The sequence below is a fragment of the Lepidochelys olivacea genome (genome assembly GCF_965140295.1).
Source record: "Lepidochelys olivacea isolate rLepOli2 genome assembly, chromosome: 8".
Taxonomy (NCBI): domain Eukaryota; kingdom Metazoa; phylum Chordata; order Testudines; family Cheloniidae; genus Lepidochelys; species Lepidochelys olivacea.
The window spans coordinates 42423804-42440221 of NC_140418.1; the positions used below are offsets into that span (position 1 = coordinate 42423804).

Below are 16418 nucleotides of genomic sequence, written 5' to 3' on the forward strand. Positions count from 1 at the left end.
GCCTGCTGATAGTGGGGGGCACAATCCTGGAACAGCTCAAGTTACGCCCCCTCTAGAAAGCAGCAGCCCCTCCCTGCAGCTCCCAGCTGTTCCTCCTGCCTCTTCTTCTCCCTGCCCAGCACAGCTCACAGGCTCAGCTGCCCCACAGGGAGGGGGCCCAGCCACACCATGTGACCGAGCAATCTGCGGAGGCATGTGACCCCGCATGCCTCCCACACGTCACCTCTACCAGTCTGTGCCATCTCTGTCCATCATATGGGGAGGGGCATATCCCATTTCCCAGATCCTCACCGCCCCACGGCACTGGCACTTGGCACCTCCTCAGGAGACGAGCATGCCCCCTCCCCACACACTGCCATATTGTAACCCCAGTGACCGGTGTAACTTCGTTTTCTGGGCCCTGGCTGAGGCGACTCCTCTGAGACTCTGTCGGCTCAGGAGCTGCTTGTTTGGTGCTCACTGCGACTTGGAGCAGAGAATTCCCTGGGGCCAGCCCCAGGGTGGAGGTGGAAGGGCTGCTCGGGGCCAGGAGTTGCTTTAATACAATGTTCTCGCTTTACGTGTGCGCCAAGTAAATGTTTACAGGCTACAAACGAGAATCCCAGGGTTGCAGGGCTGTAAGAGCCCTCGATCCAGTTCCTTGCCCCACACCAACGCTGGACCAGGCACACCTAAACCATCCCCAACAGGGGCTTGTCTACCCTGAGCACTCGCAGCTGGCACAATCCGCAGCCCTGTAAATGGGCTCCCAGTGGGGTGGAAGGTCCACAGGATGAAGGCCAGGACCTAGCAAATGTCACTCCCTGCTCTGGGCCCACATCCCAGAAGAAGAGGACGCATGCATGCCTTGTTTTCACAGTGCTCCATTAGCCGGGGCAGAACGGCACTTTCAGACACTGCTGGCCTTCACACCCCTGCGGCGTCCCTACAATACCTGGCACCTGTACATTGCTCTTGGGGGGTGGGGGGGGCGCCAACTCCGGAGGGTGGCTCTCTCCCTGCGCAAGCCACAAAACACCTGCCGGCTAAGAGCACGACTGGAGGCCAGGGCCTGCCCTCAGCAGGAGTCCCGAGCACAGAGCCTTTCCCCCCTGCTGCGGCGTACCTGGACCACCCACGTCCTCGCTGTCACCATCCTCCTGCCCATCCGCATCCTGCTGGGTGTGCTGCAGGCTCAGCTTGTGGCACACCTCAAAGGCCTGCCCCACAGTGCGGACGATGCGCATGGCCTGGCTCTGGAGTGGGGAGAGAGGAGCTGTGATGACAGGCTGTAGGGACTGTGCATCAAACCGCTGCAGTTGCTGACAGCATGGGAGGCTTTGCTGACCAAGACCCCTGGGAGAACCCTGAGGCTGAGCCGGAGCCCTGGATGGCTCGAGGGCCCAGGGCTCTGCAAAGGGCTGCATCCCAGCCCCCCGGCCCCGCAGTCCATGCACAAAGGGAGAGCTCTGATCTCTCTTGGGGCCTTCTGGCATCATGGTCTCTAAGGCCCCAATCCAGCAAGGCTCCTAGGAACAAACTTTCAGCCCTGAGTGCTACCTTCAGAGGAGCTGCACTTGAGTTCGCAACAGTGGGTGATTTCTGTCCCGAATGCCTCTGGCCCCCGCTGCCCGGCTCTGCCCTCTGCACAGTTCAGATCATGTCTCCACTGGCCTCTGCTGGCATTTGTCCAGCTTTGGCTCCAGGTGTCATTCTAAGCACTCCGCCCCTCACTTGGTGGGTGTCAACTCCCAGCTGTCGAGGATCACTTTTAGCAGGATGTTAAATATCACAGGCTCCTGGTGCAGCCCCACAGTGTGATCCATTGCTGCCCATCCCCTCTCAGTGAGGGGCTCTGCCTTGGTGCACAGGGCGGGGGAGGAGGGGGAGAACAGCTTGGGGGCTTTTCCCCGCTGCCCTGACAGGGAGGGGACAGGAGAAGAGGTGACCACAGCTCTCTGAGAACAGCAGGCCAGGGCAGCATGGTCCTGCCCTAAGGGGTCTCGCAGCCCTGTCAGCCTCACATCCTGTGTTCCTGCACATCCAAACCAGCCGGCATGGCCAGTCCCTTTGAGGCCTGGGGAATGGCAGCTCGCCAGAGCAGAGCCCGAGCCTTGCAGTTCCTGTGCGACGGGAATAGCTTGGCCACCCGCTGCGCCCTCTGACCCATCAGTCACAGCATCAGCACCCCTGCCCTGCCCATGGTGAGTTGCATCAGGTGATGGGAGGGGACAGAAGCAGTGAGGAGCCGGGGATGGCTTTGCAGCCCAGGCCAGGCCAATCTGCTGAGGAAGCTGACCCTGGGGGTGCGGCACAAAGAATCCTCCACTGCAGCGAGAGGACCCTGCTGGCTCTGCCCAGTGCATGGTGGGACAATGGCTGTGGGGAGGTTGGGCAGCTCCTTGCTGGCCAGTCCCTGAGGAAGTGGCCAGAAGGCTCTGGGTAGCAGAGCGTGTGAGGAGGGGGCTGAGTGCTGCTTCCCTTACCATGCCTTCGAGGCAAGGCACACCCGGAGCTCCTGGGGCTCTGCCTTGCCCCAGGCTGGTGGTGGCACTGGAGGGAGAATCCGGGAGCTACAGGGTATCCAAGAAACAGCCATTCCCCAGGACCTCCCCATGGGCACAGCGCATTTGAGTCAGCTGCATTGCCACACCCCTCCCTGCAACCTCCCAGGGACCCCGCATCCCTGCCGCAGGTACCTTCTTCTTGGACTTGAAGACATTACACCTGAAGACATTGCTGGAGCCATCTCTGGCGATGTAGCTGAAGATCTTCAGGTCTTGGGAGTCGTGGGACACGTAGAATATCCTGCAGGGAGAGAGGGGAGGGACATCTGTAATCCAAGCCCCATCTGTGGTGCTCAGCAGGCCGGGAGGCCTCACCCACGCTACTTGTGGGGCAGGTGGAGTACGCCTGACTGAGCCGATCCACAGGGCTCTGCCCCTCGTCGAGCCAGCAGCATCCGCTAGCCCAGCCCTACCAGTGCAGCTGCAGAGATGGGGGAAGAAGCCCCCGAGAGCCCTGCCCCTGCCGGGCCAGAGGGCAGATTTGGGGCATGTGCCTTTCAGGAGCTCTCCACAGCAGCCAGCTCCCTGGGCAAGCTAAGAGTCGGGCAATGATGGTGCCCAGCGGGGGAAGGCAACGGGTTGGCACAGAGCACATGCTAACCCCTACCTTAGTCGCTGGCAGAGCATGGAGCCCTGCTCTTCCGTCCCGCTGCAGGAGCTCCTTGTCTCAGACAAGGCCCAGTGGGCCTAAGGCCTGCTGGGGTCCAGGGCCACTCCACTCCCCTGCCCCAGGTCTGGAGGGGCACCAGTGGGCGGCTCTAATCCCTGCCAGAGAACGGTTTTCCCTCGAAGCGGCTCGTTCACAGGGGCTCAGTGATTCCTGGCCTGGCTCTGATTCAGCTGCCTGTCTGGGGCGACCTTGGGGGCCCTAAAATTCCAGCATCTGCATTGCAGACAATCCCCCTCTGGGTTCTATGTATAGGGTCCAGTGGGCTGTGTGTCAGTGGCTGGGCAGCGTCACATCCCAGGGGAGTTCCAGGAACCCCCAAGGGCACTGGCTGGTCAGCGTCAGAGCCCAGGGCAGCTCCAGGCACCCCCGGGCACTCGCTGGGCAGCGTCAGAGCCCAGGGGAGCTGCATTCCACCTTGAGGGGCTCTTACCTGTAGATGGGATCCTGCATCACCAGCATTTTGCTCTCGTCCCAGGTCCACTCTCTTTTCTGCAATGAAGGCATCTGTAAATGAGGATGTTAGGTGCTGTCCATAGCTCATCAGCACGGCGCAGTACAGGGCCCTCTAAATCTTGCCTTCCTTTTACATTTAATCTTCCTGCCCCTTCTTTACAATGTGTGACCTGGGCCCACTTCCAATCTGCCCAGGCATCACTCCTGTTCTCTGCAATTGCCTTCTCTCCTGTGTTCTCCCCCTCTGACTCCGATGGCAGGTGTCAGCGGAGTTGTGGGCATCCCTTGGGCCAGCCTGCGCTCCAAGGCACTCTCGGCTTTGAGAGGCAAATCAAAAGGTGGCGGGGGGGCACTTCCGTGCTTGTTGATATGACTGGTGGGAGTGTTGCAAAGAGCCAGACAGCATAGCCAGGTGCTGTGCCAACTCCCAAAGAGAGATCTACTGGCGCACCACAATCCTGCCCTGCTATTTCAGCCCTGCGATCCACATATACAGCTCTGGCAATGCCCCTCAGCCCCCCACCATTCCAGCCCTGGGCTCCACATACTCAGCACTGCTGAGCTATTCAGTGCTGACCCAGAGCCCTGAGCCTTTACACACACAGCAATGCCAGTGCCCCACAGCTCTGACCCGCAGCCGCCCACTGTCCCCATTCTGAGCCTCTTGGGAGCACTGGCTGCCACATCCCCAGCTCTGCGAGGGGTCTGGGCAGACCCCAAAGTGTGCCAGGTGCTTTCCAAACCCACCCCAGACAAGGGACTGCCTAGAGGCCTGTCCATTGATTTCACTCATTGCCCACAGCTCTGGGTGTCGCAGCCCCAGCACTGAAACAGCACAAGGGGCAATGCACCTGCTGCTCCCAGGAAGGCCAATGAAGCCAAGTCAACACTAGGAAGAGGTGAGCAGTCAAGGTGCCCAGACATGATGGCTCCTGCAGTGGGACACACTGCTTCCCAGCAGCTGAGGCATACGAGCCCAGGCCTGGAGTAGGAAGCTAGGATGTGCCCAAGCAGGTCAGACCCACAATCCACTGCTCCACTGTCCTGACTCTGACCGTGGCCAGCACCAGCTACTTCAAAGGACAGGGCAGGAAGCTGGCTGGTGGACAATTATTTACTACCCTGCCCCTCAGAGAAACGCTTTCCTGACCCCACCAGTATGTAGAGGGCTCGTGCCTGAAGCAGGAGGGTCCCATCTCCTGTAACCATGGGTGTTTCCCCTATCCCTGTGATCTCTAATCCTCCTTAGCTCCTGGCCTCAGTGACATCCTGTGCCAGTGAGTTCCACAAGATAATGACATGCTCGTCTTACAAGACATCCTTTGAGTGGTATAAATGTGGTATAAAACTTCCCCAAGGTACAAACTATTTTACCTTTTGCCCTGGGACTTTCGCTGCCACCACCAAACGTCTAACCGGGTTTATTATTGGGAAAGAGTCGTTTGGAAACGTCTTTCCCCCAAAATCCTCAGCAAAACCTTGCAGCCCCCTTCCTGGAGAAGGTTTGATAAAAATCCTCACCAATTTGCATAGGTGACCACAGACCCAAACCCTTGTATCTTAAGAACAATGAAAAAAGCATTCAGTTTCTTACAAGAAGAATTTTAATAGAAGAAAAAGTAAAAAGAATCACCTCTGTAAAAATCAGCATAATTAGATTCAAAACACAGAGAATCCCTCTAGGCAAAACCTTAAGTTACAAAAAGACACAAAGACAGGAATATCCATTCCATTCAGCACAGCTTATTTTCTCAGCCATTTAAAGAAATCATAATCTAACGCATATCTAGCTAGATTACTTATTAAGTTCTAAGACTCCATTCCTGTTCTGTCCCCGGCAAAAGCATCACACAGACAGACCCAGACTCTTTGTTTCTCCCCCCCTCCAGCTTTGAAAGTATCTTGTCTCCTCATTGGTCATTTTGGTCAGGTGCCAGCGAGGTTATCCTAGCTTCTTAACCCTTTACAGGTGAAAGGGCTTTTACTCTGGCCAGGAGGGATTTTAAAGGTGTTTACCCTTTCCTTTATAATTATGACACCTTCCGACCTTAGAGTCTGTGAGCTGATAGCAGAGCAAAATGCAGCCAGAGATCCATTTGGAGATCCTCTGGGTGGAGCTCGCCTGTCCCCTGAGTTTCTGTTATCGCAATGAACAGTCTTGGGGACTTCCTGATGGGTCGTGTTCTGTGTAGGTTAAAGGCCAAGGCATGCCACACATCAAGGGTGTGAAATCTCTGCTCCTGTCAGGAAGTGTGTGGTTTAGGGAAGAACACAGGTAAGTGGATCAATTGGTTCAAGTGAAACTGAAAGAAAATTTGGGGTGTAAACATAACAAAACCTTATCTTTATGGAACACGGAGTTCAGAGGATCTGCTATCATTGCTCCAAGCGCACCAACCCTCCGGCTGAGGTGATGGCTAAATGCAACCTCCACTGAGAGTAGGGACATGGAGCAGGAAGCTAGGGGCTCTATGGGTGGCCTTTTGAGTGCAGACAGAACAAGGTTCAAGTCCCACTGAGGGACAGGCTTGGGAAGAGGGGGGGATGGTTTTGATTATTCCAAAATCTGGTGGTCAGTGGGTGAGTGAAGACTGAGTGCTCTTGAACGGGAGAATGGCACACACTCATCACTGCCAGGTGGACTAGTGAGGAGCTGATGGATAGGCCAGATGTCTTTAGAGAAAGAATGTACTGAGAGAAGGTTCCTCCTCTACCTTGGTGGGACCTGCGCTTATTGGTGGATTTTGCTCACCTCAGAGATTCATGGCAGCCCTCAGTTTGGCCACTTTCGTGGCTCAAATCTGCCGTTCACTCAGATAACCTCATCACTGGCCAGCCTGGGGAAAAAAGTGTAAGAACAATCCCTGCAGTTTCTGCTGATCCACCATGTAGGTCGGGGACCAGCTCAGAGACCTTCACCTCTGGTGGAAGCTCCTGTGTTGGGTCAGGAGTTGGGAGGTTTGGGGGGAACCTGGGCCTGCCCTCTACCCCGGGTTCCAGCCCAGGGCCCAGTGGACTGCAGCTGTCGAGAGTGCCTCCTGGAACAGCTGCGTGATAGCTACAATTCCCTGGGCTACTTCCCCTTGGCCTCCTCCCAATACCTTCTTTGTCCTCACCACAGGACCCTCCTCCTGATGTCTGTTAATGCTTGTACTCCTCAGTTCTCCAACAGCACGTCCTCTCACTCCCAGCTCCTTAGGCACACACCTGACTAACTGGAGTGACAGCCTTTTTAAACCAGGTGTCCTGATTAGCCTTAATTAATTTTAGCAGCTTCCCAATTGGCTACGGTGTCCTAATTGCTATACTGAAAAGGAGTATGCTGCACTGAAAAGGTCGGGGCCCACCATGAATCTGAGGAAGCACCTGTGAGTGAGATAAATATTGACATGAAAGTAGGTATCCTTCATATCCAGAACTGTAAACCACATGTCCTTTTCTAGGGATGATATTATAGAGACCAGCATGCCCACATGAAACTTGAATTTGTGAATGAATCATAGAATATTAGGGTTGGAAGAGACCTCAGGAGGTCATCTAGTCCAATCCCCTGCTCAAAACAGGACAAACCCCAATTAAATCATCCCAGCCAAGGTTTTGTCAAGCCGGGCCTTAAAAACCTCTAAGGATGGAGGTTCCATCACCTCCCTACATAACCCATTCCAGTGCTTCACCACTCTCCTAGTGAAAGAGAGTGTTTCCTAATATCCAACCTAGACCTCCCTCACTGCAACTGGACACCATTGCTTCTTGTTCTGTCATCTGCCACCACCGAGAACAGCCTACCTCCATCCTCTTTGAAACCCCCCTTCAGGTAATTGAAGGCTGCTATCAAATCACCCCTCACTCTTCTCTTCTGCAGACTAAATAACCCCAGTTCCCTCAGCCTCTCCTCATAAGTCATGTGCCCCAGCCCACTAATCATTTTCATTGACCTCCACTAGACTCTCTCCAATTTGTTTACATCCCTTCTATAGTGGGGGGACCAAAACTGGACGCAATACTCCAGGTGTAGCCTCACCAGTGCCGAATAGAGGGGAATAATAATAAATAATCATCTTTCCCTAGATCTACTGACAGGCCTTCTTGGCAATGAGGGCACACTGCTGACTCATATCCAGCTTCTCGTCCACTGTAATCCCCAGGTCCTTTTCTGCAGAACTGCGGCTTAGCCAGTCGGTCCCCAGCCTGTAGAGGTGCATGGGATTCTTCCTTCCTAAGTGCAGGTAATTAAAAATAAATGAAGGTCTCTGTCCCAGCTACAAAAATACAAAAACAAATAAAAATAAAAAACCATACTGCTATAGCTATGGAATGTACTAAAATGCAAATACTTGCTTTGTTGACCCTCATCAGATTTCTTTTGGCCCAATCCTCCAGTTTGTTTAGGTCACTCTGGACCCTATCCCTAACCCTCCAGCGTATCTACCTCTCCCCCCAGTTTAGTGTTATCTGCAAACTTGCTGAGAGTGCAATTAATCCCATCATCTGAATCACTGATAAAGATGTTGAACAAAATTGGACCCAGGACCGACCCCTGGGGCACTCTCCTTGATACCGGCTGTCAACTAGACATCAAGCCATTGATCATTACCCATTGAGTCCGACAATCTAGCCAGCTTTCTATCCAGCTTATACGCCATTCTGCCAATCCATACTTTTTTAACTTGCTGGCAAGAATACCGTGGGAGACGGTATCTAAACCTTTGCTAAAGTCAAGATATATCACATCCACTGCTTTCCCCATATCCACAGAGCCCATTATCTCATCATAGAAGGCAATCAGGTTGGTCAGGCATGACTTGCCGTTGGTGAATCCATGTTAACTGTTCCTGATCACCTTCCTCTCTTCCAAGTGCTTCAAAATGGATTCCTTGAGGACATGCTCCATGATTTTGCTGGGGACTGAAGTGAGACTGACCGCTCTGTAGTTCCCTGGGTTCTTTTTCTTCCCTTTTTTAAATATGGGCACTATATTTGCCTTTTTCCGGGACCTGAAGCCGTTTAGTTGGTGGAGGTTGAGAATTGGTCTCCATCTGCCCTTCTTTTGGGGTATCATGAAGTAAGTTGAGTGAAAGCCACTCACTTGGTATTGAGAAGGGATATGTTCTATTGCTCTTTGGTCTAATAGGTAGTGTACCTCTTGTTTGAGAGTGGGGTTGTGCAGAGATGCAAACTCAATCGTATAACCAGAGAGGATGATATTCAGCACAGATTGGTCTGTGCTTATTGCACTCCAGGTGTTGGAGTGTTAGATGACCTCCAAGTGGTGTGACATGGTTGGGCGATGTCAGACTCAGTGGCTCGCAGCAGCTCTTGAGGTCCTGTCAAAAACAGTGCCTTGTTGGGGGCTGAGATTGGGAAGCTGAGCCTGTTGCCACAGATGTAGGGACACGGGTCCCTTGAACCTTCTGCCTTTTGAGTGGTGATTTGTAGGGCCTCTGATGAAAAAATTGTTGAGCCATGGGTCTAAGTCTAGACTCTATATGACTGTCAATGGAACTTTCCCTTGGGGATAGGTGTATATATCCACAGAGAGTCCTTTAAGGTATGGAGGGACTTGTCTGACTTCTGACTGAACAACTATGATTCACCAAAGGGGAGGTCCTCCCCAGTATTCTGGAACCTCTTTAGGGAACCCTGATACATGGTGCCATGACTCTGCACATAATAATGGCCATATCTATGGCTCTAGAGATGTCTGTGGCAACACTGCAGATTGGAGAGCGGTCTTTGTCTTCGTCTATCAGTGCCTTGAAACAAGCTCTGTTCTGTTGTGGAGGGCTGTCTGTGAACTCTGCCAACTTGGAATAGCTCAGTAAGCCATACTCGGCCAGTAATGCTTGGTAGTTGGCTATCCTAAACTGGAGCTGGATGATGAAAAAAGACCTTTTTCCCCAGTAGGTCTAGACGTCTACCCTCTTTGTTCACAGGGGTAGACTGGGGGGGGAGTGGGGGGTGTTGCTGTCTACCCCTTTTGGAAGCTGCTTGGACTACCAAAGAGTTGGGAGAGGGGTGAGAAAACAAAAAAACTCAGCCCCTTTTGCCAGCACATAAGAATATTTTTCTGCCCTCTTGGGGGTGGGAATGCAGGTAGCGGGGGGTGTGCCAACAGCCCTACCTGGCTCCATTATAGCCTCATTAACAGGGAACACTATTTTGTTGGATCCAGATAAGTGAAGGATGTCCAGGAGTTTGTGCTGGGATTCCTGAACCTCTTCCAGAAGAATCTGAAGCTCACTAGCAACTCTACGAAGATGATCCTGGAACTACCTGACATCATCGGCAGAGGAGAGAGACATAGGGGTCACTGCTTTGTCTGGAGATGATGATGGCAGTTTTGCAGGTTCCAGTGGAACCACTGGATCCAATACGTCTTGCTCTTCCTCTTTGAAAGGATCCAGGGGGCGGAGGGGCCTAAGTGCCTCCTTAGGAGGAGTTACTCTCTAGCAGACAAGACTCTCTTCAGGGGGGTACTGGTTCCAGGGTCCCAATATGGCCAGGAGGAAGGATCAAAAGGGGGATGCGGAGGCCCCCATTTCATGGGGTACCAGCTACGTTGAGCTAAATGCTGAGGTTCGTCCCAAGGTAGCGTAAGTCTTTTCAGTGGCTGGAGGGAAGTTGTATCTCCAGGAAGAACCAGGTGATAAACTTTTTCTCTGAGCTGTCGACTCCCCAGGTGGTGTTCTGACATTACTGGACAGGAACGGACCCGATGGAGGGTATTCTGGATCCAGGAATACGGAGATGTCACGTGGAGGTGCACAAGACTCAATTCTCCCTGGAGTAAGAGGGGCTGTTTCTGTCCAGACCATCATAACTGGAGAGGGTGCTGATGAGGATGGTGCAGGCGGTGAACAGTCTTCATTGGGGCTGAGGGACCCAAAGTTTGGGAGGTGACAAGGTTGACAGTACTCATGGGTCGTGCTCCAGCACTGACAGAGCTTGATGTTTATGGGCTTTTTTGTCAAGCCTCTGGGATTTAGATGTGGCTCTAAGCAAGCCCAGCACCTCAGCCCAAGAGGGCTTCATATGTCCTAACTTCTTCGAAGTTGATTTCAAGGCAGACTTAGTCTCAGGCATATGAGAGTGCTTCCTGGGCTCCCGAGAAGATCCCACCAGGGCTCTATGGCAGTAGATTCTCTGCCACCAGTGTTGGATATATCAGCAAAGAGCTTGGCTTGTTTAGCCTAACCAAAAGAAGGCTGAGGGAGAGAGGATTGCTCTCTTATAAATCCATCAGAGGGATAAATACCAGGGAGGGAGAGGAGTTATTTAAGTTAAGTGCAATGTGGACACAAGACCAAATGGATATCAACTGGCCATCAACAAGTTTAGGCTTGAAATTAGATGAAGGTTTCTACCCATCAGAGATGTGAAGTTCTGTAACAGCCTTCCAAGGGGAGCAGTGGGGGTGAAAAACCTAACTAGCTTCAAGACTGAGCCTGATAAGTGTATGGAGGGGATGGTCTGATGGGACTGCCTAGTGACTTCTAGCAGCAAATATCTCCAGCTGCCAGAGATGGGGCACTAGATGGGGAGGGCTCTGACTTACTACAGAGAATTCTTTTCCATGTGTCTTGCTGTGACGTTATTGATAGAATCTGTAACTGTTGCAACCACTGTTATATATTTGCAGCAAATATTGTACAAAGGTGTGAGGTGTCTATGGGAAGGTTATGATTGGCTGGCTATAATTATGCTATCTGTATATGTGTATTGTTTTTATAGTTGAAGTTATGAATATTGGCTCTATACTGTCTGTATTTCAAACTTGTGCTATGCTTCTGGGGAACACCCCAGACAAGTTGGTGTCAGCTCTGTCTAGCCTGCTTGATGGCCCATTAAGGACCATCAGCTATACAACTGACGCATTGAAAGAAGGCGGATACACCTTGTGACTCAGCAAGGCATGCAGGGACATGCCTATGGACAGAACTCTAAGGTTTTTTCTTGCCATGTGCCCCAATGCATGTCTTTGGAACAAAGAAAGGAGGCCACATGACAAAAGACTATAAAAGACTGCTGCAGCGCTTCCATCTTGTCTTCAATCCTGCTTCATACCTCTGGGGGGACTTTGCTACAAACTGAAGCTTTGAACAAAGGACTGAATGACCCATCCCAGCTGTGCATGTACTCCAGAGACTTGATTGGAATTTGCAGTTTATTCTATCACTGCTGCAAGCCTGAACCAAGAACTTTGCCATTACTGTATGTCATTGATTCCATTTAACCAATTCTAGCTCTCATCTATATCTTTTTCCTTTTATGAATAAACCATTAGATTTTAGATTCTAAAGGACTGGCAACAGCATGATTTGTGGGTAAGATCTGATTTGTATATTGACCTGGGACTGGGGCTTGGTCCTTTGGGATCGGGAGAACTTTTTTTTCTTTTACTGGGGTATTGGTTTTCATAACTATTCATCCCCATAACGAGTGGCACTGGTGGTGATACTGGGAAACTGGAGTGTCTAAGGGAATTGCTTGTGTGACTTGTGGTTAGCCAGTGGGGTAAAACCAAAGTCCTCTCTGTCCAGCTAGTTTGGTTTGCCTTGGTGTGCACAGAAACCCCAGCCTTGGGCTGTAACTGCCCTGCTTTAAGCAGTTTGTCCTGAATTGGCACTCTCAGTTGGGTCCCACCGAACCAACATCGTTACAGGGGGCCATTGGGGTGTGACAGCAGCGCGGTGGGATCATTTTGAACCAGAAGCACAGACCTCAGGATTTTAAAAGGACACATTTTTTCTTTTAGCTGCTTGAAAACCAGGGAGGTTTGTTGTTGTTGTTTTTGTTTTTTAAGGACACTTTTTTTTTCAAGCTTAGAGCAGCTGGAGTTTTTTTTTCCTCTTTGCCTGAGGGCAGAGTAGTTAAGCTATAGCAAGGGAATTCACAAGCTGTTTTTTTTTTTTTTTTCCTAGCTCTCAGGCTAGGCTAGGCTAAGGGCAGAAAGGCTAGCAAAGATGATGGAAAGTGAGGTCAAAAAGAAACGGTATTAGCCAAATTGGAAGCTGAAGCGAAACAGAAGGAAAATAAAAGACAAATGGACTTCAAGCACTTGGAGTTGGAGGTGCAGGAGAAAAAAGATGCAAAGCAATTGGATACAGAGGCAAAACGCTTGGATACAGAGTTAGAGCTGAAGCACTTAGAGCTGGAAAGGGCTAAACTGGTCTACCAGATAACCCTAACAGTCCTTCTCCAGGTACCACTCCCCATTCCAAAAAATTCCCCACCTACAAGGTAGGCGATAATACAGAAGCCTTCTTAGAAAATTTTGAAAGGGCCTGCCTTAGGTACAGCATCTCTACAGACCAGTATATGGTGGAGCTGAGGCCGCAGCTCAGTGAACCCTTAGCAGAGGTGGCAGCTGAAATGCCTAAAGAAAACATGAACAGCTAAGAACTTGTTTTAAAAAAGGCCAGAATTTGAATGAGGCTAACACTCGAGCATGCCTGTTGGCGGTTCAAAGCCCTAAGGTGGAAACCAGATGTGGCATTTTCCCGATGCGCCTACCACATTGTAAAAAATTGGAATGCCTGGATATCAGGAGCAAGTGTTAAATCTCTGGAAGAGTTGTCTTTCCTAATGCAAACAAAACAGTTCTTAGAGGGTGTTCCTAAGCAAATAGAAAGGTACATCCTAGATGGGAAGCCCAAAACTAATTGAGATGGGGGAGATCGGAACCAATGGGTGGAGGTAGCAGAAAAGAAAAAAGCTAGTAGCAGTTGGAGCAGATATCAGAAGGGGCAACCCAAAACAACACCCTACCACCGGGGTCAGCCCAAGGCCCAAATACCTTATCGTCCCACCACACCAGTCTCCAGAAACCCACCCCACCCCAGTGACCAGTCAGCTGGGCGATGTTTTAAATGTAATGAGCTGGGGCATGTAAAGGCCAACTACCCCAAGTACCCCAACAGATTGCAGTTCATTACACCAGAATCACACCAAAGGTCCTCAGGCCCAGATGCCTCCCAAATACCCTCAAAGCGAAGAGAAACTGTGAGTGTGGGTGGGAAGAAGGTTATCGCATGGGGGGACACTAGAGCATAGGTGTCAGCTATCCACCAATCCTTAGTGGACCCAAATTCATCAACTCAGAGGCCCAAGTGACTATTCAACCCTTCAAGTCAAACTCTTTACACTTGCCTACAGCCAAGTTGCCTGTCCAGTACAAGGGCTGGTCAGGAAAGTGGACTTTTGCAGTCTATGACGATTATCCCATTCCCATGCTGCTGGGGAAGACTTGGCCAACCATGTGAAGCTAGCCAAGAGGGTGGGAATGGTCACCCGCAGCCAGGCTAAGCAAGCCTTCACACCTATCCCTGTCCCTGAGCTTTCTACAAGGGCCAAGTCTGTGTTACCAGAGCCCCAAACTGAGGTGGTGGAACCGGATCCCCTGCCAATGACTGCAACAGCAGTAGTGAATCCAGTCGCAGAGACTCAACCAGAACCAGCCCCAAAACTGGAACGGGAGGAGCAAACAGCACCAGAACCATTGCCAGCACTGAATCCAGCGCTTGCAACCCCATCTACACCTCCAATGCCAGAGGGCACCAGCAAGCCTGACCTGGGAGCAGCAGCTAAACCTGCACAAAAGGCTGAAATACAACATAGTGCACCAACAGAGAGGGGTTCACAGTCCAAGGAAACAGCTCCATCACCTACATCGCTTCCGGAGGGACCAAGCCCAAGTCTACAATCCAGTGAGGAACTGATGTCTCCAGCATCAAGAGAACAGTTCCAGGCAGAGTAATAAGCAGATGAAAGCCTCCAGGGAGCTTGGACAGCGGCTCGGAGCAACCCACCGCCTCTCAGCTCTCCTAATCAATTCTGGTTTGTTGTAGAAAAACGACTTCTATACAAGGAAACTTTCTAGTGGGCACCAGGAGGACTGGCATCCTCAAAGACAGTTGGTAGTTCCAACTAAGTACCGGGTAAATCTCTTAAGCTTAGCCCACGATCATCCCAGTGGCCATGCTGGGGTTAACAGGACCAAAGACAGTTTGGGGAGGTCATTCCACTGGGAGGGAATGGGCAAGGACATTTCTACCTATGTCCAGTCTTGTGAGGTATGCCAAAGAGTGGGAAAACCCCAAGACCAGGTCAAAGCCCCTCTCCAGCCACTCCCCATCATTGAGGTTCCATTTCAGTGAGTAGCTCTGGATATTTGGGGTCCTTTTGCGAAAAAGACACCCAGAGGAAAGCAGTACATACTGACTTTCATGGATTTTGCCACCCAATGGCCGGAAGCAGTATCTCTAAGCAACGCTAGGTCTAAAAGTGCGTGCCAGGCATTAACAGACATTTTTGCCAGGACAGGTTGGCCCTCCAACATCCTTACAGATTTGGGAACTAATTTCCTGGCAGGGACCATGAAAAGCCTTTGGGAAGCTCAGGGGGTGAACCACTTGGTTGCCACCCCTTACCACAATCAAACAAATGGCCTGGTGGAGAAGTTTAATGGAACTTTGGGGGCCATAATATGTAAATTCGTAAATGAGCACTCCAACAATTAGGACCTAGTGTTGCAGCAGTTCCTTTTTGCCTACAGGGCTGTACCACACCCCAGTTCGGGGTTTTCACCATTTGAACTTGTGTATGGCCACGAGGTTAAGGGCCCATTACAGTTGGTGAAACAGCAATGGGAGGGGTTTACGCCTTCTCCAGGAAGTAACATTCTGGACCACAACCCACAAAACACCCTCTGAAACTCTTTAGCCCTTGCTAGAGAAAACCTAAAAGATGCTTAGGAAGAGCAAAAGGCCTGGTATAATAAACATGCCAGAAAGCGTTCCTTCAAAGTAGGGGACCAAGTCATGGTCTTGAAGGCGCTCCAGGCCCATAAGATGGAAGCATTGTGGGAAGGGCCATTTACGGTCCAAGAGCCTCTGGGAGCTGTTAACTCTCTCATAGCATCCCCCATCTCAAATCTAAAGCCTAAAGTATACCATGTTAATTCTCTAAAGCCCTTTTATTCCAGAGAATTAAAGGTTTGTCAGTTAACTGCCCAGGGAGGAGGTGATGCTGAGTGGCCTGAAGGTGTCTACTACAAAAGGGAAAAGTGACGGTGGCATGGAAGAGGTGAACCTCTCCATGACCCTTGGGCGTATGCAGCGACAGCAGATCAAGGAGCTGTGCGCTAGCTTCACACCGATGTACTCAGCTACCCCAGGACGGACCGAACAGGCATACCACCCCATTGACACAGGTAATGATTGCCCAATTGGAGCCCAACCTTACCGGGTGGCTCCTCAAGCCAAAACTGCTATAGAACGGGAGATCCAGGATATGCTACAGATGGGTGTAATCCGCCCCTCTGAAAGTGCATCTCCAGTGGTTCTCGTTCCCAAACCAGATGGGGAAATATGCTTTTGCGTGGAGTACCATAAGCTAAATGCTGTAACTCGCCCAGACAACTATCCAATGCCACGCACAGATGAACTCTTAGAGAAACTGGGACGGGCCCAGTTCATCTCTACCTTGGACTTAACCAAGGGGTACTGGCAGGTACGGCTAGATGAATCCGTCAAGGAAAGGTCAGCCTTCACCACACGTCGGGCTGTATGAATTTAATGTACTCCCTTTCGGGCTTCAAAATGCACCTGCCACCTTCCAGAAACTTGTAGATAGTCTCCTAGCGGGATTGGGAGAATCTGCAGTCGCCTACCTTGACAATGTGGCCATATTTTCTGATTCATGGACAGAACACCAAGAGCATCTACGAAACATCTTCGAGCGCATAAGGG

The 16418-nt window shown here is 51.2% G+C and overlaps 1 protein-coding gene across 7 annotated transcripts in view; it reads right to left on the reverse strand.

Moving 5' to 3' along the window:
- The window catches only part of NOS1AP (nitric oxide synthase 1 adaptor protein), a 175471-nt gene that overhangs the window by 53921 nt on the left and 105132 nt on the right, over positions 1 to 16418 (reverse strand). For 4 of the 7 annotated variants that reach the window (XM_084636806.1, XM_084636805.1, XM_084636808.1 and 1 more), the window contains exons 4-6: positions 3647 to 3720; positions 2679 to 2787; positions 1106 to 1235 (exon numbers count right to left, since the gene is read on the reverse strand). In XM_084636806.1, coding sequence (XP_084492932.1) covers positions 1106 to 1235; positions 2679 to 2787; positions 3647 to 3720 — 313 coding nt within the window. The remainder of the gene's footprint in view (positions 1 to 1105; positions 1236 to 2678; positions 2788 to 3646; positions 3721 to 16418) is intronic. The other 3 variants (XM_084636807.1, XM_084636809.1, XM_084636811.1) reach the window with 1 other exon arrangement.